Source organism: Maniola hyperantus, chromosome Z, assembly GCF_902806685.2.
Source record: "Maniola hyperantus chromosome Z, iAphHyp1.2, whole genome shotgun sequence".
NCBI lineage: Eukaryota > Metazoa > Arthropoda > Insecta > Lepidoptera > Nymphalidae > Maniola > Maniola hyperantus.
The window spans coordinates 9,132,476-9,159,282 of record NC_048564.1 but is presented as its reverse complement, the minus strand read 5'-3'; the positions used below and the strand labels follow the sequence as shown (position 1 = coordinate 9,159,282).

General features: G+C 35.4%; 4 protein-coding genes across 5 annotated transcripts; 2 read left to right on the top strand and 2 right to left on the bottom strand.

The window, feature by feature from the left end:
- Positions 1-556: 556 nt before the first annotated feature.
- On the top strand, positions 557-21,595 carry LOC117995892 (uncharacterized). Of its 2 annotated transcripts, XM_034983908.2 has the most exons (11): positions 557-890; positions 2,194-2,313; positions 2,453-2,670; positions 4,120-4,328; positions 5,177-5,282; positions 5,778-5,995; positions 7,966-8,164; positions 10,058-10,138; positions 12,314-12,427; positions 17,111-17,299; positions 17,636-21,595. In XM_034983908.2, exons 1-11 carry the CDS (start codon positions 813-815, stop codon positions 17,643-17,645), a joined length of 1,542 nt encoding a protein of 513 aa, XP_034839799.1. In that variant the 5' UTR covers positions 557-812; the 3' UTR covers positions 17,646-21,595. The 2 variants fall into 2 exon arrangements, with proteins under 2 accessions (XP_034839799.1, XP_034839800.1); XM_034983909.2 differs by lacking the exon at positions 10,058-10,138.
- LOC138404533 (putative nuclease HARBI1) lies at positions 12,697-14,382 on the top strand. Its single transcript, XM_069508786.1, has 2 exons — positions 12,697-12,966; positions 13,059-14,382. Exons 1-2 carry the CDS (start codon positions 12,697-12,699, stop codon positions 13,797-13,799), a joined length of 1,011 nt encoding a protein of 336 aa, XP_069364887.1. The 3' UTR covers positions 13,800-14,382.
- LOC138404532 (uncharacterized) lies at positions 14,422-16,791 on the bottom strand. The gene is made up of 5 exons (XM_069508785.1): positions 16,106-16,791; positions 15,445-15,668; positions 15,268-15,369; positions 15,031-15,102; positions 14,422-14,687 (listed from the first exon to the last, which is right to left on the bottom strand). The coding sequence occupies exons 2-5, from the start codon at positions 15,581-15,583 to the stop codon at positions 14,422-14,424; spliced, it is 579 nt and encodes a 192-aa protein (XP_069364886.1). The 5' UTR covers positions 15,584-15,668; positions 16,106-16,791.
- Positions 21,596-22,191: 596 nt separating the features above from the next.
- LOC117995894 (enkurin) lies at positions 22,192-26,572 on the bottom strand. The gene is made up of 4 exons (XM_034983911.2): positions 26,332-26,572; positions 24,814-25,104; positions 23,908-24,124; positions 22,192-22,530 (listed from the first exon to the last, which is right to left on the bottom strand). Exons 1-4 carry the CDS (start codon positions 26,415-26,417, stop codon positions 22,357-22,359), a joined length of 768 nt encoding a protein of 255 aa, XP_034839802.1. The 5' UTR covers positions 26,418-26,572; the 3' UTR covers positions 22,192-22,356.
- Positions 26,573-26,807: the final 235 nt, after the last annotated feature.

Below are 26,807 nucleotides of genomic sequence, written 5' to 3'. Positions count from 1 at the left end.
TCAAGACTGGATCTCAGTCATTATCAGTCAGTCGGGCAGTAATATCCTAAAACAAATTGTGCAGTTCATAATTCTATGTAATACAGCATCAAGACCGGGAGCCGCAGCAGAAACAGCTGAAAACTGCAAGCGGCGCAAGTATGCCTCTCTTATAGAGAGTTACATTTTTGTGCCGTTTGCCGTGGAGACCCTGGGGCCATGGAGTCTTAGTGCTAAAAATTTTTTACGAGACATTTCACCGCGATTAATAGCCTCATCTGGTGACAGAAGGGCTGGCTCATTTTTTGCGCAACGGATCAGCCTGGCTGTCCAGCGCGGAAATGCAGCCAGTATTCTTGGCACCATTCCACGCGGTCATGATTTATATAGTAATTAGATAAGGCTAGCTTTAAGTTTTATTGTAATATTTAGAAAAAAAAAATGTAATACAGTGGCAATGGGTAACTTTAGAAAAATGTCAAACATTGTGAGTCGATCACTGACGCAGGTTTAAGCAAGCACGAGTTCGTATTGATTTTTTGAACATTACGCAATGTTATGCGGCAGAATTGAAGACTAACGCCGTCGTTACGGCACGTCTCAAAATCAGTTTCTTATCCAATGTTGCCGTATTAGTTTGCTTGCATCCGGGCTTCCGCTGTACGAAAATCTGCCAAACAAATTAAAGGAGGGAAATATCAAAATACTGTAATTTGACTGTAATAAAATGGTAATGTGGTAATTTATTCAATCGCATATTAATTGTTGTATATTCATATAATTTGCAAAGTTCCGAAGCAAACAAGATATAAAGTGGTTCTTATATATTACAAATGGAAGAAATACGTTCAAGACACAAATCAATTCAAAGTGCGGCGCATCATATTGCGCTGGAATGCATTCATCCTCAGGTGGGTGAATAATTTCATGTTATTCTACATTTTACAAATTAATTATTACGCTTTGTGAAAATGGGTGGTTGTGGTTGGAATGATTGACGAATCCTATTTATTATATTATATTAACACTATCCATAGTATAGGTAAAATGCGAAAGTGTGTTTATTGCACTGTCCCTCAATCACTCCGCAATGGAGCAATGGATCGATGTGATTGGTTGCATGGATATAGAGATTACATAGGCTACTTTTTGCCAGGAAAATAATAGAGTTCCCACAGGGTTTTCAAAAGCCTAAATCCATGGGAAGTCACAGACTAAGCCACAGAGACACAGCTAAGTAGTCCTAGACACAGCTAAAAAGTCGAAAAACAAACGGGCCGAATTGAGAACCACCTCCTTTTTGGAAATCGGTTAAAAATGGGTTCAGATTTGACGGATTTATATACCTACGTACAATATTTAGTCCGCGACAGGTCGAGATGGTAATCCAGGAGGGAATGCCCTGCACTCCCGCACAGCCCCTGCGCTAACCCTGTGCGAATGAGCGCAGGCGCGCGGCGTGTCCCCCTGCCTCATATCCCGATTGCTATCTCGATCTGGCGCGTACTATACATGCATTGACAAAAGTTTTATTCCCTAATATTATATCCCAAAGGAACCCTATGATTTTTCGGTATAAAACTTTACTACTTATATAATAACCCTTGAGTGCCTACCTAGTATGCAAAGTTGCATTCAAATCCGTTCAGTAGTTTCAACGTGATGCATGCACAGACAGGGACAGACAGACATACAGACCAACAAAAAATTTAAAAAACCTTTTTGGGCTCTATATATATATATATATATATATATATAGAGCCCAGAAAGGTTTTTTATAAATATATATATATATATATATATATATATATATATATTTACTGTACATAAATTATTCCATTACAATTTTATTATAAGTTAGTATAGAAAGATTGAAAATTATAAGGGCGGATAAAAATAGCTTCGCAAGAGCCACTGACGGATAAATGGCGGTAATACATAGTACCATCGTGACTCAACTGCTCGCTACTAGCTTGTATTAATAAAAATAAAATAATATAACTACGTATACTTAATGTGTGGCTTTTTATACCATTGAAGTGTATTAGTATTATATAAAAATATTGTTTATTTATATTGTTTATAAAAAAATATTTTAATGTTTTCATTTTTTGATCAAGATTTTGAGAGCAGTGTTAATATGCCGCCACTCAGCACTCGCACCAGTTCACAGTGTGGTTTGTTTCTCCATGTCTGTACTATGGAACTGCACAGTCAACGCACGGCTCTCCCTACCATGTACATCCGTATCCTTCCCCAGTCCGTCTACAACATGCATTCCAAGCTCAGCAAAGTCCGCAAATGTTCCATCCCAAAGGACTCAAGCCTCATATCGTAAGTATATTTGCAACAATTAGTGCACATAAATGTTCATAAATGTTATCAGTAATATATTATACCTAGTATAAAAAGAGGAGCTGGGTGAAAAAAAACTGTGTAATTACATACTGATACTTTATATATATATTTCAAGGATCCGAGAGCATTCGCGACACCAAGTGACAGCCCAATATTGGGTCGGGCACTTTGCCTCACTCCAAAAGGCAGCCCAATCCCTGGTCGAGTTTCCCACCTAAATGAAAAGTTTCAAGACACTCTCACCCTTAATTCGGACACCGATGCACTTGTTGCCAAAATAAGTGCTATGTTTCCAACTGTTAGCGAAACGCACATCAAAATTTTACTGAAAAAGTAAGTGCAACATGTTTCCGTGGTTACAATACTTAATACTTACTAATGCATAGCAGGTATTATAGAGCCAACGAGAGATTGCGTTTTTGACATCTGTCAGTTACATACAAAATAATATTGTGTGCAATCTCGCACACATTACTTTGATATCTTGGTGGCACTACTAAAAGCCACAAAGCAAAATAAGAAGAAGTAAGTAATTTGATATCGGACAGCAAAAGGTCGATAACGCAATGTCTCGTTGGCTCTACAATAGATACATATTAGGCATATTATGCGTACGAAATGACTTTTCACGTGCCATTTTTAACCGACTTCAAAAAAAGGAGGAGGTTCTCAATTCGTCGGAATCTTTTAAGTTTATGTGTCAATAATTGTCATGTCAAAAGGTGAACTGTAGGTCGATTCCGGAAAACCTGCATCAATCATTATTACAATCGCAATAGTTGGGATGGGCTGAATTTATGCTATCCTTGTTGCAACAATACATTGTAGCCAATAGTGAACGAGCATCAACCAATCTGCCCCCCGTTGTGTAAGAAAAACGTATCTATCGTTATCGTAGTCGAAAGCAAATTCTGCCCTTTGATTGGTTGATTCGCTGTTTACATTTTTTCACAGCCAATCAAGAGACAGAATTTGCTGCCGATGACGATAGCGATTAATACGTTTTTTTTTACACAATTAGGGGCAGGGTTAACTGCGCTCGTGACATTGTAGCTGTCATTCTACCGCAATCAAGCTGCTGTACTTTTGACATGATAGTTGACCCTTAGAGTTGAAATGGCTCGTGAGAAGTCATTTTGTGCTGACATTGTCACCTTTTGACACACTTTGCGCCGCCTAAAGTGTTGTTTATGAATAGCTCTTCCTGCTCTTCTGACTTCTGTACCCTGTGCGTTCGAGTGAACTATGAGACCTTATAGTGACGTTGTGAATATGGGTGTGAAAGCAGAGTCCACGCTAGCAAAATTAGCATCGTATTATTGGTGGTTTTTTACGCCTCTAATTCAAATCTTTTTCCACACTGGAAAATTTTTGCTGCAACACCATAATTTTTGCTAACACAACTCTGCATCGCTTGTGGGGAATCTCAGAAAATTCTATCTTAAGGTGGTCCCATAATGACACGGCCTACGTATGAATTCGTACTTAATTCAAAATTACTTAATTTAATTAAGTACGTAAGTAAAGGAAACGAAATGGAACTATTATTATTTTTCAATAGGATCCTTTTTTAAAGAGCTTACTCAAGTCTTTTTCTTTTATCATGTTTCTACTACAGCTAATGGCTTCTCGATGATGCGTATTTATATATATATATATATATACATGTATATATTTAAGCTGTGAATACATTGATTTGAATGTCAGTCATCAGTTATCCTTTTATTATGTACATACTTAAATCAATTCCTCTTGAACATGTTTCAACAACTCTTTGCCCAGGTATTACAATCGTGAAGCGGTAGTAGTTAGTGCTCTTCAAGTGGAGAAACATCCAATCACTACTCCGGGCCCTCTAACAATGTCACCTTCAACAACGCGCTTGCAAAAAAGTGCTATGGGGGTATATTCAGCATTGCAATTTGCCAAGGGGATGTCAGGATCTATGCACAGTTCTAATCATTTTACACCTTTGACGGGTACTCCACAAGGTAAATACCCCATCGTATATCTAATATTTTTTAATAAATATTTCCGTGTATCCATTACGTATGCGAAAGAAGTAATACTACTTTGGTTTATATTCGTGACACACTCATTATCGGTGGATGTTTTTTTTTTAAATTTTGGCAACCGTTATATTTTTTTATTGTTATTGCAATTATATTAAAAAACTTAAAAGTAAATTAAAACTACTTAATCAAAGAATTTATTTAATAGGAAGATACAAAAAACAAAAATACCAAACTTATTCTAGAACTAAATTAAAACTAAAATAAATTAAATAAAATCGAAAACCTCATTAGTTAGTTATGTACCTCATTACTCATTCGGATTAGTTTGGCCATCCAAAGGGATAATGCTGCCAGAATCATGGGTACAATGCCTCGCTGCGGTGGTCTCGGTGAGATTTTAGATTTAAGTAATTTAATTTATTTTAGTTTTAATTTAATTTTGTTTTATTTTACTTTTAATTTAGACCGTTATATTATAACTATATTATAATTATCACTATCGTATCGTATCGAGTTGGCTGTCGCAATCAAGCCACACGTCCTTTTAATCAGCCAACATCAAATTGTTATACTTTTTCAATAATACCTAGTACCTACTTAGGACAAAGCTTAAGTTATCTAAAATTGCTGCGCCTCCACTCTGTATATCTGCAGGTTCCGCAAGCTAAAGGTCAGCGTAGACAGAACTGCAAAATATGCCCAAACGACTTCAAGTAATCTACCTTATCCGAATTATAGTTGTAATTAGTATATCTTCGTAATTTGTAGATACATGTTATTATGACTCACGCGTTATAGTTAACACACATTTTTATTTTATATAGGATCACCATTATTACTACGGCCAGCGTCTGGTGCTTCCAGCTATTATGCCAATACGAAAATTGTTGACACGCAAACTAAGCATCAATCACCAAAAATGAAGTTAAAGTAAGTACTTATTATGGTAAAAGTGGTATGGATAAAGTAAGGTTCAAAAAATATTTACAAAACTCTGTTTTCTGTTTTTATTTCCCGTTTCCGCCATTGTGTACCTATTTGTCATTAAATGTCTAAATACACTGGTGCGCTTTCTACTTCCTTTTGACGCATTCGCTAACTACCCAGACATAATATCTCATGTTCGCTGACAATAGCGCATGCATCAATTCCTGTGGTGCATGCATTATCGAACACACTCATGCATCCTCTTCCTCTTTTGTGACTTACACGCAACATGCACCACTTTAATATATAAATTAATACTTACTATGAGTAGACGCATGCGTTACTGCATGCTTTGCTTCGGCAGCTTAGCTGACGCATACCTCGACGCAAGTTCAAACGCATGTTGAAAGCGCACCTATGTATGTCCGGAGCACTCAAAATGGACCTCACTACTACCTGCACCGTATAATTTTTCAAACACTGAATTCATATTTTTAGGTACTTAAAAAGTGTCTTCCCAAAAGCCGAAGAGACATTAATTCTAGATGTATTAGCTAATAAGGACAACAACGTGCAAAAGGCTAGTGAAGAACTTCTTTCTATGGGGTTCACAAAGAAGGAGACTATTCTGACTCAACAAAAGAAGAAAGACAAAGAAATACCACAACCGCCTAAAAAAGTAGTTATAGTAAAGACTGCAGAAGAAAAAAATGAATGTGAGTTCTTGTTAATTTTAAAAAGTAAATGTTTAATACAAGTTTTAAACATCGTTGTACCTACAATGTTCTGAATGAAAATAAAATCCGTATTGAATAATTACACTGAGAGGTTTAGGTATGCACCAATTTCTCATCTGGTGACAGAAGGGCTGGTTCATTTTTTGCGCAACGGATCAGCCTGGCTGACAGGGCGGAAATGCAGCCAGTATTCTTGGCACGCGGGCATGATATATATAGTAACTAGCAGTTGCCCGCGACTTCGTCCGCGTAATATTTCTGGTATCTCGTGAGATCTGAAATTTTCCCGCTGCAAAAGGCTTCACTTACCTACTCACTCAGTCTCACCTTAAGGCACGGAACCCAGAATACCTAAGTGCCAATTTTCATATCAACTTCAAAAACATAGGAGTTTCACATAACTTTTCAACCCCCATTTCAAAATTTAGTTAGATCCTTTCTTCTGATACCTACCCTCTAGAAAGAACCTACGTTTCAAATTTCTAGTAAAAATGACAATAGTTAAAACTTTTCTATAAAAACATTCCCCCCTATTTTACCACCCTTGAGGGGGGAATTTCCCAAATTGAATCATACAGATTTTTATTATTTAAAGCTAATAACCTAAATGTCGATTTTCACGACTCTAACTTTAAAAGCATAGGACTTTCATATAACCTTCCACCCCCCATTTCACCCCCTTAGGGGGGGGGGGATGTTCTCAAAACAGTTTCTTAGCTGACACATACGTCCTAGAAGGAACCTACCTTCCAAATTCCAAGTTTGTAGGAGTTTGTAGGAGTTCCTGAGATTTCGTGATTAGTCAGTGATTGAGTGAGTGAGTGGTATTTCTCTTTTATATTCTCGTATATAGATTAAATAAGGCTAGCTTTAAGTTTTATCATAATATTTTCATTAAAAAAATCTTAGTAAAATCAATATATATAATATATAATAAAAGAAAGTGTACAATGTGCGTGCCGCTAAAACTCAGGAATGAGTCCCGGTACGATCAAGGTGGTGTGATAGCTGTCTATCTCCCGTCCATGAAGAAGGTTCCCATTTTTACCTAAAGGGTGTGCTTTTGAAGATATAAGGGTTGGAAGTTTCGCCCTATAGAAATTGCTAGAATAGTCAAGAACATTCGAGAGTTTTCGAGAGAATTCCACAGAATATCCCAGATCATTGTAGAATATTCCAGAACATTCTCAATGTGTGTCGAATATTCTGGAATCTGGAACATTGTGGACCATTCGAAGACTTTTCTCTATGGGTAAAGCTACCTGCTGATAGGGGTATATAAAGTAAGATCTGTCGTGAGTTCGAACGTTCTAGAACATTCTGGAATGTTGTGGAATGTTGTGGAATGTTTGGAATTAGTTTGTAATGTTCAGGAATACACTTACTACGCGGGCGAAGCCGCGGGGCAAAAGCTAGTTAAAAATAATTTATACTTACGTTATGTATTGCGTATGGTTAGATTAAAAGATTAGTTTTTACTAAGCTATCGTCATTGAGGGCTGCATCACTGCGCTCTAATGACATTCCCTACATTTATAGAGGGCATTAGTCTGACGCTCTGTTGCGGTGTCGTTGACGCTCGACTCGAAAGTCCACCTTAACCAGCAACCTACTTAGTATTCCTATTAGTTTCCCTTTCTTGACTGGCTAAATGCAAAATATGATGACTTTGGAGTACAACACAAAATCCATACAAAATTAATAATTATAATACTACAATTTATATACTTAACCAGATGATGCCCGCGACTTCGTCAATGTGGATTTAAGTTTTTAAAATCTTGTGGGAGTTCCCACTCTTTGATTTTCCGAGTTAAAAAGTATTCTATGTCCTTCTCCGGGATGTAAACTTATTCTGTACACTTTCGCATTTATAATATTAGTATGGATTAATTATTTCGATACTGGTTTTTTGTCTGTGAAATTCTGGCATTGCCCTTTGCCTACAGTGAAGCGGAAACTTCAAAACAAATACAGCAGGGTGCCAGAAAGGGTTGTGTCCATAGCATTAGAGAGTGTAGATTTTAACCAAGAGCGGGCTGAACAAATATTGACGGCTGTCGAACAAGAAGAGGAAACGCCAAAAGTAGTTATCACTACAGAACTCAAGGATATGAGGCGACCTGATACTGTCGACTTGAAGAAAGGGTAATATAATACTTTAAATTTAGTTTCATTCCCACATAACAATTATTTGTATTTTCCACAAATAGAGAGGTAGCAGCAGTTTGTCTCAACTTAACGCATGATGACAGATGCACCCACGAGGCGCATTCGACGTTAAACTAAGCCTAGAAATAACCGTTATTTAACTAACTTAAGCTGTGGTTTCCTACCACCATTGCTAAAACCATGCCGCCAAATTGCGGGCTTAATATAACGGCAAAGCAGTGTATGTAAGTAAAAGACGACCGTAATAAAATTCAGTAAACATAATGAAATCTTCGCTGCTCCAGTTGTGACTTGCAACTCATTTTGCATCGCTATTGAATAAAACTATTCAGCACCCAAAGATGGCCCCCATGCAAATAACGGCAACGCTATGTAACGTTAGGCCCGGTATCGAAATGAGATGTGTTTAGCAGACAAATCAGATTATTAATAAATGGTATGAAAAATTATCACGTCATCTTTTCAAAACCCGATTAGTCGACCAAACACATAATCCTTTTGTTGACACCAGAGCTAGAAAACCACGCGCTATTATGTTCTTGTAGATAATAATATTTGAGTGACTGAAACTTTGATAGACGCTACATTACGATCGCTATATGGCGGCATCGCTCTCTTAGGAAACCGCAGCTTTAGGCTGACCTCACCGTCACAAGCGTGGAAACTGAAAGTACCTTATTACCTACCTACCTCTCTATTTTGTGCATTTACTGCCACGGTAAATAAAATTGTACATTTGCACATTTTACATTAAATAATAATAAAATTAACCTAGGTACACTTATTTTTTGACTTTCTAACATACTTTTTATTAACTCAGGTACTTACTAAGTAAATATTTCCGTAAATATTTATCTATATTAACGATTTGCGTACAATTTTAATCACACTGCTTCTTAGCTTCTCATAATAATAATAATAATGCACAGGGCTGCATAAACGTTTACTTTTAACATTCAAGAATGCTCCAGTGTTGTATATTTAATGATAGGATAGAAAATATGATATGTAAAATACCCAAATGTTTATGCTGCCCTTCTCTAAAATTATAATTTCAGGCGAGATTATTTATGAGTTATAGATTTTTTGAAAAAAGTACGTTGTTTGGGCACTATTGTAAAACACTCAGGCTGAATTAGACTTCTATTAATTTAAAGTCAATATACCAACTTTTAGGTATTTATTTATAGGTACCTAGAATCTGGGCTTATAACATTTGCGATAGCCCCTAGATCGCTTGTTTTCAAATGAGAGAGAGAACAATTTAATTACTTTAGCGAATAAAACGATCTCCGTTGAAAAGATATTATTTAAGCAGTAATTTTTTGAAAATTTCACGTGAATTGAATAATTAAATCAAATTATGCTGATCACACATTACACCCGAGCGGAATCGCACCGCGCTGGGAATTCCGAATATTAAAATTTATATTCGCCAATAAATTGCGATTGCATTAACAGTCAGCACGTAATTCCAGTTTTGAAAAATGCGTTACCTGCGGCTTGACGTGCAATTTGCTATCTGCTATAGTAGTAGTCTCACAGTTAAATTTCCATTGGATGTGTTAGTAAGTAACCAAACCAACAAACCCAGTATCAAAATTTGACCACCTATTATGAGGATCGCATTTTCTTCTGATCGGCACTCATTTTTGAATGAATTGAGCAATTGTAGCAAGAATACTATAGTCAATTATAACAATTGAGATTTTAACAAATGATTCTGAACTTCCATGCTATTCAGCTATGCAGGATAAGACTGTGTCGTGACAACGTTAAAAAATATGCTCTGTTCCAAAAGCTTTTTCATGACATAACCAATCTCGCCTCTCCAACATCAGTCATACTCATAACATTCCGTACGGTTAGCATCAGCCCGGTGGAGCACGAGCAGAGTCCGCCCGCTGCGCCAGTGGCACGCCGCCTCAAGACGTGGACCGAGCATTTAAAGTACGTTCCTGCATGTAAAGCTTGGCCAGTATTGCGCAATATCACTGCATTCAATTGTGTCTACCGATAATTTTTAGGAAACAACACTTTTGTAAATGATTGTAAAAAAAATAGCAAATAGAAACCTAGATTGAGGTCGGCTATCGGACACATAGTCTGGATAAAAGCCTAAATAGAATACCTTCGAAATTATTGGTCACATTTTCTGAAATGTCAGTAACGTATTAGACTTAGATCGCAGCACTTTCAATTGAATACCTTCAATCGCTACGCTTGTAAGCGTGTATTAGTCCTTGAATGATGAGATCTCAATTTTTCATCAAACTACGCATTTAAATTGCTAGTTTAAATAATGTAATTACAAAACAATACCATTTTGTAATATGTATATATTACAATAATATATTAATAATTTGTTGTATCTACCTATACGTGGTAATATATCGCTGTGCAGTCTAGCCCTTTTAGCTTAGCTACAACTGGATGGTACGTCTTGTAATGCTTGTTAGTTGTTTTAAAATTTTCCTGTGGATAGGTAGGTACGTATTTTATTTTGGATACATATCGAATAAAGCCAATCGTACATCTTACTACGCCTTGCGTGTTGCATAAGTATCATCCTTTATTTAGTAAAAGTCATTAGCATTTTGAATAGGTGTAGAGCTGAAGTAAAAATGCAGCACGTACGCGCATACGTTACATGTGTGATCAGATTTAGACAATTACGTCTATCCTAAGATTTTATGTTATCGTGAACATTGATATAAAGCGAAACAAAAATCTTTCAAGCTGGGCAAAACGTTGGGAAGACATGAAACTAAAATTTTCTTTGCATTTCTATGTTTTATTTAAGTTTTCAATGTAGACTCAGTAATGTGGAAGTTGACATGTTCTATAGGTATTGCTCGTTTTAGGATTTAGTGCTAGTGTGGTACTGTTTAAATAATTGTTTAATTGCATGTTTTTTCTGAAGTGGTTTGAATATATCAAACATTATTATGTATCTCTCCAAACAACAAATCACTAACTACAAAAAAAATTAATTAATTACCCATTAATTATTTTTGTCATGGGTGCGTAGATTTTCACATGGATTAATTAATTTAAGGAAATATAGATTCGTATTTCCTTATTTTACGTCGTCATATTTAATTAGAATAGTGTACATTAGAAAGTCGACAGTCATTACATCCATAACCAATCATTAATTTTATTAGCAATATTTGAATAATTTTATTATCTTAGTTACACTAAATTGTTTTATAGGTTTCAGCATGTATAGTGTATAGCTAATATTTCACAAAACAAATACGTATATATATAAAGTATAGAACTAAGTAACACAGGAGTATAGGGGGATGATGACACAAACGTTTAATTTAGAATTTTGCAAGTTTTGTGTCTTATAGATTTCCACAGTTTTTTATGACTAGGTATATGTATGACTATAGTTAAAATAAAAATAAAAATTTATTTGTTTTATGTAGGACAACATAAGTATCTAGTATCTCTTATGCTACATCTGTATGTCTCTACCATCGATCGATTCAGAAAGAACCGACAACAAACTCAGCTATTGCTCTATATTATGGTTATACTTAACTATTGTTAACTTACTACTGACTTCTCTTACTATTGGCTTGATGTTGTGATTTTAAGAATGATTTCCGTAAAGCTTTTTACGTGTATTTTACTGCTTTTGGTCTGCAGTGTACTTATATGTATATAAAAAAATGAATGGAAAATGTTTGTGATTTTATGTCTATTAGTTTAGACCTACTTTTATATAGGTACCTACCTACATTCAGGTAAAAATGGATCACGGAAAGTGTGTACCTACTTCCTTAACTATATAGATTCTGTTTTTGAAGAGAAAGGTATTTCAACAGTATCACAAAATGTCTCAAATACAGAATTTTTAACGTCACCAAAATTACCTACTGCCTGCGCTCCAAGAAATATCGAAACTACAGTCCATTCACTATAACTTTTCCCCTGACGTTATATTGGCACCATTGCAAATTACACAATAATAAACCTTAAGCTCAGGAATAAAGCAAACAAAGCAATGGTGCCAACATTGACGGCAGGGGAAAAGCTATATTGAACGGACTGTAGGTATGCGCTTCTTGCAAACAATAATATTATATTGACTTATGTGTGTTCATGTCACAGGCCCATTCTGAAAACGACCAACAATGCTGAATCTAAACACAAATCTCAATATTCCGGGGCAAATATCGGAGCGAATCCATTCCTTCGACAGGGACCTAAGGATGACTTACTTTTGTAAGTATTTGTTATTTGTAAAAAATAATGATAACTCACACCCATATTCTAAGTCGTGACCTCATGATTTACTCGACTCGACTCAAGCTCAGTGAGGCGATTTTATATTCTTAATTGTAACTTTTCACCTCAACTCAAAGAGTTTCCTCACTCGAGGTGAGTGCGAGTCGAGGAAGCAACTGTCAAACGTAAGGTTGATCGCCATCTACCTTAAGGAAGTTTTTAAGTGATTTGTAATCAAACAACGCATATTTTACCTGATTTTTATAATGTCTTTCGAAGAATTCATAGAATATATGTACGATAATCCCTATAATTATTTATCGCGACGTTATTTACGTGATGCAGAAAATCCGATAGAGGTTTTTGATGAAAATGAGTTCAAAATTAGATTTCGCTTCACCAAAAATATTGTGGCGGAGTTTTTGTTACCGCTATTATTCCAAAATAGTGCAAACTGTAATAATCGTGGATTGCCAATTCCACCGATAATTCAAGTGCTAGTAGCTTTGCGATTTTACTCAACCGGAAATTTTCAAGTAAGTGGTTAATTACTTAAGATTGATTACCTAATAAGATGGAATTGATAGGACCTACCTACTTTAATTATTATTATTGATATTGTTTGCAGATCGTTTGTGGAGACGTGATATCAAAGATTGTGGCTAATATTTCTAAGGCTTTAGCTTTAAAAATAGGACGCTTCGTCAAGTTTCCCGATGCTCCTGAGCAAGCAAATGTGAAGATGCAGTTTCATCGCGTTGCCGGATTTCCTGGGGTTATAGGATGCATTGATTGTACACACATACCTATAAAAAATCCAAATCGGCAAAACGGTGAAGTTTTTCGCAACCGTAAGGGTTGGTTTTCGATAAATGTGCAAATAGTATGTGGCCCACAAATGGAAATATACGACATTGTAGCACGTTGGCCGGGGTCAGTTCATGACTCTAGAATATTTACAAACAGCAGATGTCACATGAGATTTGAAGAAAGGGAACTTGCAGGCTTACTGATTGGCGATAGTGGTTATGCCCAGTCGTCATACATGTACACGCCTGTACATAATCCACAAACTCAACCTGAGTTTAGGTACAACAGAGCTCATATCAGCACTAGAAATATTATAGAGAGGTTTAATGGCGTATGGAAAAGAAGGTTCGCCTGTTTGAATAGAAAATTACAAAACAATTTACCAAATACATGTAATATCATAGTAGCATGTGCTGTGCTGCATAACATTAGTATTGAGACCAATCAAGAGATACCTGAACCCATGCCCAACCTTGATGTTGTTCCAGTCTTACACAGTAGTGATACAGCACGAGGTAGCGTTATTAGGGCTGCATTTATAGCAAGACATTTTAGTTAGTAGTAGGTACTATATGTATAATTATTTTCAACCTTACCTACTTGTTTTAATTAAAGTTTGTTCATAGTTTGTTAAATACTACTTACATGTAAATATTTTATATACATATTTTATTATAAGAACAAGAATTCCATTTAAAAAAAATTAAATTAAAATAAATAAGACAATACGCAAAAATAGGATTAGAAAAATAGCCTAAGGATATTTGAGGGAAATAGTTTTTAAACAAAGTTGTAATAAATAATGTTATGTTATAGAGTTAAGAAGTAATGTAAGAATTTTTAAAAAAAGCTTTTATTATTAACTAGTGTATGCCCGCGACTTCGTCCGCGTGGACTACACAAATTTCAAGCTTGTAATTTACCCCCTTAGGGGTTGAATTTTCAAAAATCCTTTCTTAGCGGAGTAGGCTTACGTCATAACAGCTATCTGCATGCCAAATTTCAGCCTGTTACGTCCAGTAGTTTGAGCTGTGCGTTGATAGATCAGTCAGTCAGTCAGTCACCTTTTCTTTTTATATATTTAGATAATAATATTCTATCTTATAAATACTACTCACGACTTAATAATGTATGATGTATAGTTATAAAAAAAATAAAATAAAATAAAACAGAGCTCTGAATTAGTTTTTCATGTTTTTATTTTTAAATAATAATAAAGCTAGTTCAGCCTCTTCTCTCCTAGCCCTATTGCAGTGAAGAAGTTCCTCTGCAGCTTCCCTCTCAGCTTTAGACCTAAAGAAATTCTCCTCCGCTGCCTTCACCATCCACTCCTTCTCTGCGATTCTGAACTTGTGAAGTTCTTCTTCTCTTTTTTGGGATCGTTCATAATTTTTTTGTCGGATGTTGAACTCCTCTTCAATTGCCTTAGTTCTAATATTTCTTGATCCTGAAAAAAGTAACAGTCATAATTATATTACAAGCCCTAAACAGTTCAGCAATATGTTTTTGATTTCTTGAAAATAGTCGCCGGCTCACGGGCCTCCTCTCCGAATGAGACGGGTTTAGGCCATAATCTGCCACTCTAGCTAAGTGCGGATTGGCTGACTTCACACTCCTTCGAAAACATTATGGAGAACTCTCAGGTAAGCAAGTGATAATATTTTAATTGCTGTAAACGTACAACGGCCTGGGATCAAACCTCCGACCTCCCGAATAGGAGGCCGACGTCTTGACCACTTGGCTATCGTCGCGCTACGCGCTACTAGGTATACTATATTTTTTACAAGTACCTTGTGATGAAGCTGCAGTATAATCAGTCAAATGAGACTCAGGGAGCCGAGGCGGAGTGTTTACAATGTTATCTGTGAAAATAATAAAAAGCATGGTTAGTTAAGATTTTTCTGCAGTCTATTTTATATTTTTTATTACTACTATACTTGAAGGAAATTCTGAAATAAATTTTTAAGGCATATCAAATACTCCAGATTTTTTTATGATTTTTAAAATGTTAATTACGAGTACTTTACCTCTTTCTGCCACAGACTCATTTAAACTTTGTGTTCTGCTTTCAAAGGTAACAGGCAGATCTTGAGGTGTAGATGGGAAGATCAAATGGCCTATTTGCAGTTCTGTGAACCAAAAAAACCATATATTAAAAATCATACAAATTGCCGTCTTTTTATATATTTTTTTGTGACATTTACCTTCACTGCAGGGAATATTATCACTGTCAATAACATCTGTTAACTCCACATCTGTTTGCTCATCAAGAGCAGCTTCCAGTACCGGGTCTGAACTAGAGGTACTAGGTAAAGGATTAAAAGATCCACCGCCTGTTCTCATCCTTTCCCTTTTCTCTTGGGCTAACACACTTTTGCGTCTGGTTTTCAAATTATCCCAACATTTTTTTGAGTTGAGCTTCAGTTCTCTGAAAAAAAAATTGCCATCTTTAACGTATAAAACAGTGACGACTTGGATTTAAGAGGATTATATTATATTTCTTGAAAACCCTAGGATAGCACTAAGGAATAATTTGAGAAATTTCAATAGGATATTTAAATCTTGTTGGAATCCAATAAGAAATCGTGGGAATACGCTAGTCTATATCAAAATATAAGGTATAATATAGGTAATATAACTAAAAAAACTATAATATTAAAACTAACTACCTGATGTATCAAAGCACACCTCAAACCTCCTAAGAGAATTTGCGTAGAGAATTTACAACGTAAACCTTTGAAGGATTTTAAAATTTTACCCGAGCGAAGCTAGGATGGCCAGCTAGTAAAATATTGCGCTCAAGCGTTTCATAAAGTTTGCCAAATTTAAGAAAAAAATATATTCTGAAATACAGTAGGTACTTACTTTTGAATTTGTTTCCATGGTATTAAACTCCTGTGTTAGGCGAGCCCATGCAGTTTTTTTAATTGCTGCACTTCCCATAGTAGTTGCCATGGAGTTTAAATTATATTTTAAAACCAGCTCTTGCAGAAAAATCTTTTCATTTTCATTGAAAAACTGTCTTCCAGTTCCAGCCATTTCAAAAAATAATACTTGGGTAACAGGACAACGCAACTCTAAACACAGTGAAGCACTACGTACGAAATATTTTTGGTCGCAAGCAATCGGCTTCTCAAGTATCACACATTTTTTAACAAACATTTCTTTTTGTTTCAAGTGGTTACCTATTAAAATTTTAGGTTTGTTTTTGTGTTGGCTTGCATTTGTATTTTGAATTTTAAGCATCCTGGCACAAGTATGTGACCCTTGACATTGAAAGTTACCTCGCTACAGATAAAACTTTGTTTAAAAATAAGGTTAGCCAGCACAACAAATGAAAAATTCCTCTAAATAATGACGTAATTGTTGAGTTTTACCTCGACTCAGCCTCGACTCCACTCGACTCACACTCATTCGAGGAACCTCATTATTTCCTTACCCTTACAACTAAGAATACCAATTTCGAGGTTCGTTCGAGTCATTCCTTGAGGCTCCCTCGAGTGAGTTGGAGTCGAGGGGCTTTCGAGGTTGCGACTTAGAATATGGGTGTAAGTGTATTATATATACTTAAATTTGCTTGAAAGCGTGTACATTCTACACCATCATCTTCATCAACCCGTCGCCGACTGACTACTAAGCACAGATCTCCTCTCAGAATAAGAAAAATTCAGCCACAGTTCACCACGCTGGCCAGATGCAGATTAAATAGACATAACCCCAAACGCACAAAACTCTGAATAGTTAGAGCTGCGTACCCGGGATCGATTCGATTTCGATCGAGATTTTCCAGATTGATCAACCGCACTAACAATTTCACAAACGAAATAGACGGGAAATAATCTAATTACTTACTGAAATATCATATTCTAGGGAAGACTACATGACATGGAATGGTCCAAATCCTGACCTTCGTTGCGGTCCATCGGTCAAACCCGATGGACCTGAACTGAGAAGTAAAACATTCTCCTTGGCCCGCGGCCCTTCTGGTTTAGCCAAAGGACCAGGAGGATTAGCAAAAGGATCTATATATCAGAAGCTTAACAAGAAATCTGCTAAAATGTAAGTACCTACCTGATACTAAACTTTTGTAGAGCCATTTTAATAGGCTACTTTTGAAAATTCACATAAAGAGTGACGGTCTTACAACAAAAAATTTGAAGAAGCAATAATTAAACACGTGTTTATTTTAAACTTGACAGATTTACCTATAATATAAACTACAGCAACAAAAATGACTTGACCAAAAATAAGCTTCCAAATATTATTTATTATGGACCTACCTAATAAATAATAAACATAATATTTTGGCAAAAATAGAAAAACATAGACTTATTTATTTTATGGAAAATTTAACAGCCTAAAGTATATTATTCACTAAGAATACTTTTCTTACAGAGTCGTTTAAATTATCTTTATTCCGGAAAAACTGCAATTTCCGAGGGCGATACAGAAGATATATTTTTTCTTACGCAGATTGATTTAAAAGTAACATATCAAAATAACTCTTGCAGTTTACAACTTTAGAATTTTTTGTAGATGATCTAATAAAAATTAAGTAGGGGTAAAGTTTTTATTATGATCAGTATTAATACCACAGTATAATATTAACATATATTAATTAGGTATTCATATTAGGAGTTAACGTATGAAATTACCGTTTTATATTGAAAAATTCACACAAAATTGTTTCTACGAAAAACAAATTATTTCAACGAAGTATTTATATCCATTGTCAATGCTTCTCGAGGGAAGATGATTTATGCCTTTGGACCTAATATTTGTCTTGTAGCAAATTGTCCAAATTACGGAAAATATGGTAAACAGTCACTGAAGCTAGGTCTTAAGTACATCCGTCAAGCAGTCTGAGGTCTACAAAGCATGGAGTAATAATGACAAAATCGATCGACAGGTCGAAGTAGTTTCTCTGAGAGTTTTGCCATCATTTTCCGAAGTTCTTGATAATAAAGGTTATTGATTCACCGGATCTCAAAAATATATAGTGAACTAGCCCGCGATTTAATCAGTGAAATATGAACGTGCACGTCCGAGCCACGTCCGAGACATGGACGCATCACGGACACGACACGGTGAAGCATAAACTGCTTCATATAAAATGTTCCTGATGTTTTGAATCCGTGCCTTGTCCGTGCCTCGTCTGCGCCTCGTACGTGGCACGGCTCATGTCCGCCACGTTTTGGCTTAAATCATCCGTCCCCTAAACGTACATATTTGGACCTTGCAAGTTTAATTTTAGTCTAAAGTGATTACTATATCAAAAACGACAATTTCGTACTTAAACCCTTAATAATATTATCATTGTCGTCTTCTTGATAAAAATACCGTTACCTAAAAAAGCCGGTTGTTACATCTTTGTGCCAATTTTTGTAGGTAAGTATAATGTGTAAAAGATGACTCCTTATGCGCCATTTTTGCCAAATTTCATGTCAAAAGTACGATTTTAGTCCTCATTTTAAAGGTAAACCGTACTTTTGACATGCCAGTTGACTGACACATAGAGTCAAAATGGCGCGTGAGGAGTTGTTTTACGGATTATATATATATTTAATTAATTAATTTATATTATCGACAGCTAACAAATTAATCATAACTTGTTAACTGCCGATTTTATTATGCTCTGTTTTGTTAAAAAAAGTTCGTCTTAAGTCGTGTTTGTTTTATAATCGGTCCAATAATAATTAATTTTCAAATAGTTCTGTTTCAATATTTGGGAGGTACATTTATCTGACCTAAGTATTATTACTTTTATGAGGCTACTTGATAAAACTACTTTTCAAGAATTTAGATTTTTCGGAGCATTCGTTTCGGGTTATACGAGTACTATGTAGGTATAATATTAATTAGAGTGTAGTGTACCAGGGCAATCCATTCTATTGGAATAATTTTGTATTAGAATAGTTTTAAATGTTTGTAAGATAATAAATAAGTACATAGTTGGGCGATAGTTCAATCTTCCTAAAATGCTTATCTATAGGTACTTCCATACATACAAAATATACTGAATAAACTCATAAAAAAGTTCTTTTTGTATTACATATTAATTGTATTTAAGTAGGTATAATAATAATATTTTGACCCTAATTGGTTGTAAAATCAGGGAATAAGATTTTATCCAAAGTCTGAGTATAGTTTGATATCCTTCTGCAAAATGTAATTTTATCTAAATGTATGTATAGGTAGGTACTAGTTATTATAAAAACAAGCTTGCAGTTGTCACATTACATTATTACCTATGTGTTTTGAACGAGTATTTGAAAAAGAAAATTTTGGTCTCTTAAAATTCCCTCCAGTTTGCATCGAATGTATCTTCAGTTATACTTAGTCTAATCATAAATGCATTTATTTTTGTATGTTATAAATATTATAGGTACCTACTTCAAGAAATATTTTGTAATACTGACCGTAGTATTTAAGCTATAGGTACATGACTGCATATCGTTTCATTCTTCGTTTTGTTAAACTAAAAAATTAACAGAGTTTGTGAACAAACTGCCTGATGTTTCACGCTATGTATGATAGTCAGTAAGATGAACTCTACAGTATGTAAAGAGGTAACAATAAACAACACGAATGATTGAAAAGTAATGCAGTCAGGTAAGTATAATATTATAATATTTAGAAACTAGCTGATAGATTTATTATTATAACATTAGGAATCATACGAATTAAAGATCCACTGGACATACCTACCTAATTTATATTCGTTACATAAATAAATTATTATGTAGCGTTTCGTTGCTCAAAATAAATATAGGGGAGAGTTGGTTATTTCGTACCACTTTTAACTTTAGCTCGAATATTAAGTTGATCGAAAGCATTTGTTTTTTTGTTTTATTGCTTAACATTATCGGCACGTGATTTCGCTATGCAACATATTCGCGATGTATCAATCTTAATCATTATCTAGCATAATATAATATATTCTCTATCAGGATTAAATAACAAATGAGGAAAATATTTCTAATATCGGATCTTAGACAATGTAGTTGTTTGTCATTTCAACATTGGATATCAGCGGGCCCACTACCTACCTGAACACAGATCTCTCAGAATGAGAAGGCTTTTGGTTATAGCGACGCTGGCCAAGTGCAGATTAGCAGACGTCAAACACCAATGAGAACGTACGAAGGTACGATTTCGTCGACCACATACCTATCCCATGGATATCGCTGACTCTCCCCAACGTAGATATGCATACAACCATAATTTTATGGATGTGCCAATTCAAATCTATTTGAAGACATGTGGGCAGATGTTGCTACTATGAATCAACGTTACCTACGCGTTACTGCATATATAAATAAACAATAGGTAAATAGCGTGGTGTATGACGGGAAAATGCAATAATAGCCCAGGGAAATTGATCATTCTCTTCAGAAAAAGTCCCGGAAATCTGGATCTTGGTACGATATTTTTGTTAGATATTGTTGATCTACACAAAATGTCAGACTCTCGATCAGAGTGCCACTAAATTTTTAAAAAAAATCCTAACGGTTTCTCATGAATATTTGTTACTGGTCACCTTTACACAAAACCCCACTATAAAAAGATAAGCATAACTTACCGTAACTTCAGTTGCCATAAATTAAGAGATAGCGAAAATAGGACATCCAATGATTCAACTCACGAAAACTGCCATTTTGGCTCTCATTTCCCAGACTATTTCCAAATCTGAAGTTTTTGTATAAATTCCCTGGACTGTAAGTTAAATAAGTAAATACCTACTCAGAATAATAATTGTTGCCAAATTTTTGATAGTAAATAGCAAGTAGTCTTACACACCGAATTTGAGCTCACGATAAATATCAGTATTCTGTTTCAATCCTAGTAGGTATATTACCGATTTTTAATAGGGATTAATTATATTATATTCTTAGCTATTGTTGACAGACTAACGGCTAAAATAAGCAGACCCTGATAAAAATAATTTGCAACATACCTACAGATAGGATGCAGAAACGTAATATTACGTACCTACAAATGTGTTTGCACGGCCCTTTTTGAATCGTGCGTGCTTATGATTTTTGAAAATAGGCGAAAATGGCGATACATAAATCTGTTGTAATATACCTATCATACGTTCCAAAGTCGCTTACTCCTTGAGATTTACAATGTATAGCCATTGGCCGGCAGAGCGCCGGCTATGTTAACTATCTGTAAAGTGTACATTCGCTTATCTTTCAAAATGATTAATGGAGAACCGAGTGGAGAACATCTAAGTGATCACAATTTATTATTATATTTATATAGAATTATAGTCCGCAATCTAGTCAATTAGGATTAAGTACTTTAGCATTCCATTTGAAATTATTTCTAAATAAATGTTGAAGATTTATATACCTACTAAATGTTTTATTAAGAACACTACTGTACCTTTCCCCTGGCTCCTAGTTGCTAGTCATCTTTTATATTACGCTAGATTTAAAGCCCAAACTGGAGAAATAGCATTTAGCCAAGTGTGAAGGCAGAAATACACAATTACTTAGAGTCTACCTTTCCGCTCTTTCTTTGTTAACGTTCTTTTAGCACAGTGAAGGTAAAACATACCTAGTGCAGTAGCCGGCAGGAAATATTGTACATCGGCCTTTAGAAAGAGATAGCGGTTTTGTAGAGCGTTGTCTCTATCGTTGAGACCGACAAAACGTCGCATAGGTATGAGTAACAGAGACAACACTCAACAAAGCCGAAATCGCGTTCTAAAAGTCGATGTACAATATTTCTTGCTAGCTACTGTACAAAGTGTACCACAACACTAACAATACAAGATAGATAGAAACAAATACAATAATAATATGCCTCAGTATTGATTCTCTGTTTAGGTATTTTAACTCGCTATCATCAGCGATTTAATCTAATATTACTTATTAGGTTGGCATGCTTATTTTATGTAGTTAGGTAGAATAAAAATTAAAAAGATAGTTACTTTTTAAAGTAAATAATTTATTCAATATCAAAATACACAATTGATTTGAAATCATATTAAAAAAGGCACAAATTCAAACTTCATAGCTCGCAACTTATGTTATATTTTCACCAGAAAGCTCCATTTAATTTATATCGAATTCTTTATAATATTAAAGAAAGAAAAGAAAACACAATTAAGATTCGTAGATATAAATATAAGGATTAGATTCTACTAAGGCTATGTCTTTTTCCAGTTGTTTTAACTCTTGTTCCATCTTCGTCTTTCGATGTATCTTCGGGATAGTGTCTGTTAATATTGGAAGCTGTAGGAAGGCTTTTTGCAACAGCTGCCAATTGTATTTTAAATCCTAAAACAAATCATTAAATCATAAATTTGTATTTGCATAATGCATCCATGAATTTATAAAGTACATAAAGCCCGTAGATAGAGTAATAAAGGTAGATACAGGAACGTTTGCTTTCTCATTCACACTTAAAAGAGAGCACAGATAAAGTTACTAATGTGATAAACAGAGATGCAGCTAACCTATTTTTTGTCCCTTATCGTGTAACTGGTTTTTTTCAAGAATACATACAACTTACATACAAGGCATGCAACTTTAGTTGCGAAAAAAAAATTTGAGAATTCGTGGCGTATTGTATTTCTCATGCGTTATTTACTTGTTTTCACATCGAAAACGTTTAATACAAATATAGTTGATCGGTTAATACAAATATTGACTACTAAACAATGGTAATAATTGTCGTGTTATTCATCTTTACGTCGTGCTATCGCAATCTCATACGGGGTTACACAGTACTTCAATCTACCTTTATTACTCTGTCTACGATAAAGCCATAATTGTTAAACAAAAAAATTCAGCGTGTTTAAGGTGCCCTGTAACGCTTACACACGCAGTTAATGTTTTTAGTAACACTTTGTTTAAGGATGGCGGTCTCAAAATAGATGTTTGGTTTGGTGGCCCTGTTCAGCGGAACGGTACTTCCGTCCGAAAAATGATGTGGGCTAGGTTCTCTTAAGTTACGTCTTTATAGAACTGCAAAAACGTGCTCATAAAATTTATCTGATTTGCAATATTAGATTTGTTTGATCAACATTCAGCCGTGCGGTCCCTAATTAAGTAGGTTGTGTTTTTGGTTGATAATAATGTCGACTTCGTGCGGACACAAATTACCAACTAAGACCAAGATGCTAAGAGGTTAAGGGACCATCGGGACGCATGTAGTTTCACAAGCTTCAGCATATTATATGTCGCTGCGTTTCAATTCTATTGAAACTAAACTTGTATTTTCTAAGTATGCATTTACTTTATATATTTATTTAGGGCTGTATAAGTGTGAGAACCCACATACCAAAAATAAATTCAGCAAAATTAGTCTCCTCTCAGAGGGTTTTGGCCATAGTCTACCACGCTGGCCATGTGCGGATTGGTAGACTTCACACACCTTTGAGAACATTATGGAGAACTCTCAGGCATGCAGGTTTCCTCACGATGTTTTCCTTCACCGTTAAAGCAAGTGATTTAAGTAATTAAAACGCACATAACTCCGAAAAGTTAGAGGTGCGTGCCCGGGATCGAACCCCCGACCTCAGATTAGAAGGCGGACGTCGTAACCACTAGGCTATCACAGCTTCTAAATTAGAATTAAGATAAATTCATCAGCTTAATAATTGATACAGATATTTTGTGTATCCAAAATCATTATAAAAAATTCAAACTTACTTTAAGAAGTGCCTGTCTTTCTTGTTCGCTAATGAGCTTGCACAGGCTCTCTTTGTTCTCTTCCGTGTGCCTCATTTTATCCAGCTCCTTTTGTATCCGTCTGTTTCTTTTCATTAGATATGCAGGCATTTGTCCAAAGTCCTTTCTTAAACAAAATTCTGGAACTTCCCCTGAACCTTTAATTCTTTTTATATGACCATCTCGGGTATCTACTAACCTAAAAAATATTATCAAAAAATAAGTACTACCTACTTATTCTGTATATATTATATGTATAAAATTCAAAGTCCTGAATAACTGACTTATTTATATCAACGTACAGCCTAAACCTCTGGTCCTACAGACATGAAATTTGTAGTGTGAGTTCTTTGTAAAGAGTAGGTATCAGCTAAGAAAGGATTTTTCAAAATTTCACCCTAAGTGGGGGTCGGAGGTTTATATGAAAGTCCTAAGTATATCTCGAATTCAGATATATGAATATCAGATTATTAGTTTTAAATGATAAAACCTGTACAAGTTGCAAAATCCCCCCTTAAGGGTGGTAAAATAGGTGATGAAAGTTTGTATAGGAAAGTTTAATATTGCTAACTTAAAAGGTAGGTAGGTAGGTTATTTTTAAGAGTAAGTACCTAAGTATCAGCTAAGAAAAGATTTTGCGAAGATCTACTCCTAAGGCGGTGAAATGGGGGTTAAAAGGATATATGAAAGTCCTATGCTTTTGAAGTTACAGATAATATGTAAATCGGCATTTATGTATTCTGGGTTTCGTCCCTTAAGGTGAGACAGAGGCCTTTTGCAGCGGGAAAATTTCTAATTTTATGAGAAACTAGAAATTTTACGCGGACGAAGTCGCGGCCAACTGCTAGTAAAGAAATAAACAATTAAGTATGGTATTTGTGTGCTAACCTTGGATTTACAGGTTTTGCCTTGGTCTTTATTGCTTTTTTGATATTAACGACTCTGAAGTTAACTTTAGGCTTTTCGGATTGTTTTTCAGGAGGAAGCCGTTTCGGTACTGGAGGCAGATTACCGGATACAACGCATTTGTGCTCAGACTTTTTAATTGGTTGGCCAATACCTTCGCCTTTCTTTAAAAACTGGTCTGGTGGTTTCACTGGTGTCTCTGCATACCCGAAAGTCTGCCGCAACTGTGGTATCTTCATTTCTTTAAGTTGTTTTTCCAATTCCGACTCGTACCTACAAATGAATAGGTAAGTAACTAGGTATAAGTCCCGCAAATTGCTATTGCGCTGGAACCATGGCTCATTAACATCGTCGTGACGTTAGCCGAAATAATTATAATTATAATAATTTACTAGCTGATGCCCGCGACGTCGTCCGCGTGGAATTAGTTTTTTAAAAATCCCGTGGGATCTCTTTGATTTTCCGGGATAAAAAGTAGCCTATGTCACTCTCCAGGTCTTTATCTAAACCCATGCAAAAAAGCTCGTCAATCCGTTGCACCGTTGCGACGTGATTGAAGGACAAACCAACAAACAAACACACTTTCGCATTTATAATAAGGGTACTGATTAATATTTTAAATGTGAAAGTGTGGATGTTTGGATGTTTGTTACTCGATCACGCAAAACTACTCTGCCGGATTTGGCTGAAATTTATAATGGAAATAGATTATACCCTGGATTAACACATAGGCTACTTTTTATCCTGGAAAATCAAAGAGTTCCCGCGGGATTTTAAACAACGTAAATCCACGCGGACGAAGTCGCGGGCATCAGCTAGTAATTTATAAACCTAGCCACATGATCTGTTTTCATGGGCTGCAACGCACCGGAAACAGATCATGTGGCCTCAGTTTGATGTCTTCTGGCTACAGCTATGCCCATTGTTAGGGTCCCGTACCCAAAGGATAAAAACGGCGCCCCATTAATGTCACTCTGCTGTCAGTCTCGTCGTCGTGTCTCTAGTTCGTAGACGAAATGAGTTACAAACCTGAAATCTTGGTATTTAATGAAGAATATTGGCAACAGAATAAGTACCTACTGAATTAGAAATTCGATTAAATTATTTTTCCATACAAGAACAAGGAGACGGATTTTTTTTACCCTAGCATGTGGGGCATCATTGTCTAGAGCTCATTGAGTAGAGTACGAATATATTTTTTGTATCTTAAAAAATAAAGAAATGGCGGGGCGTCAAAGTTGTCAGCTTAGGCCATTTTTAGGGTTCCGTAGCCGAATGGCAAAAAACGGAACCCTAACGGAACGGAAAATTCATAGAAAAAAAACAGTGCATTACTTTGTCATGGGAGTGGTGTCGGGGACACCCCCGTCTCCCTCTTCGCCCTCTCCTCCTTCCCCCCTCGTGCTTAGGGATAGTAAGTTTTAACCTGTACCTACCCTCGATTTTATCCTTTCTATTAAGTTAATTTTATAAATAAGTATAATAAACAATATCTTAAACCTTGGGGTCCTTGGTGGTTCTGGGGGAGGTTTGTCTAAAATTGTGTAGATCACTTCGTCGTGTTGAACTATTTTTACGATAGACATGATAAATTAACTAAGTATGATCAAAAGGAATACAATATTAATAAAAAATAACTTTTTAATAATGAATAACATTAAAATTCTATCAAAATGCAATTAGATTTTCTTTAACCCTTTTTTAACTATAACAAATCGGTTCCCTAGCTACCAATCCTAGTTTAACACTAAAATGGAAATAGTAATAGTACCTAAGTACGCTCGAAGAGGTGTGCCATTCAAAATGACAGTTATTTTTTGTACCGATTCGAAGTGCCTCACCGAGCCCATGAGTCGAACCACCCCACCAATACCAAGCACCACCCAAGCACCCAATCAGATCAGTGAAATCTATCACTGAAATGGACATTAATATGCATTAATAATGCAAGCATGCTGGAAGAAGTGTGTCATAGT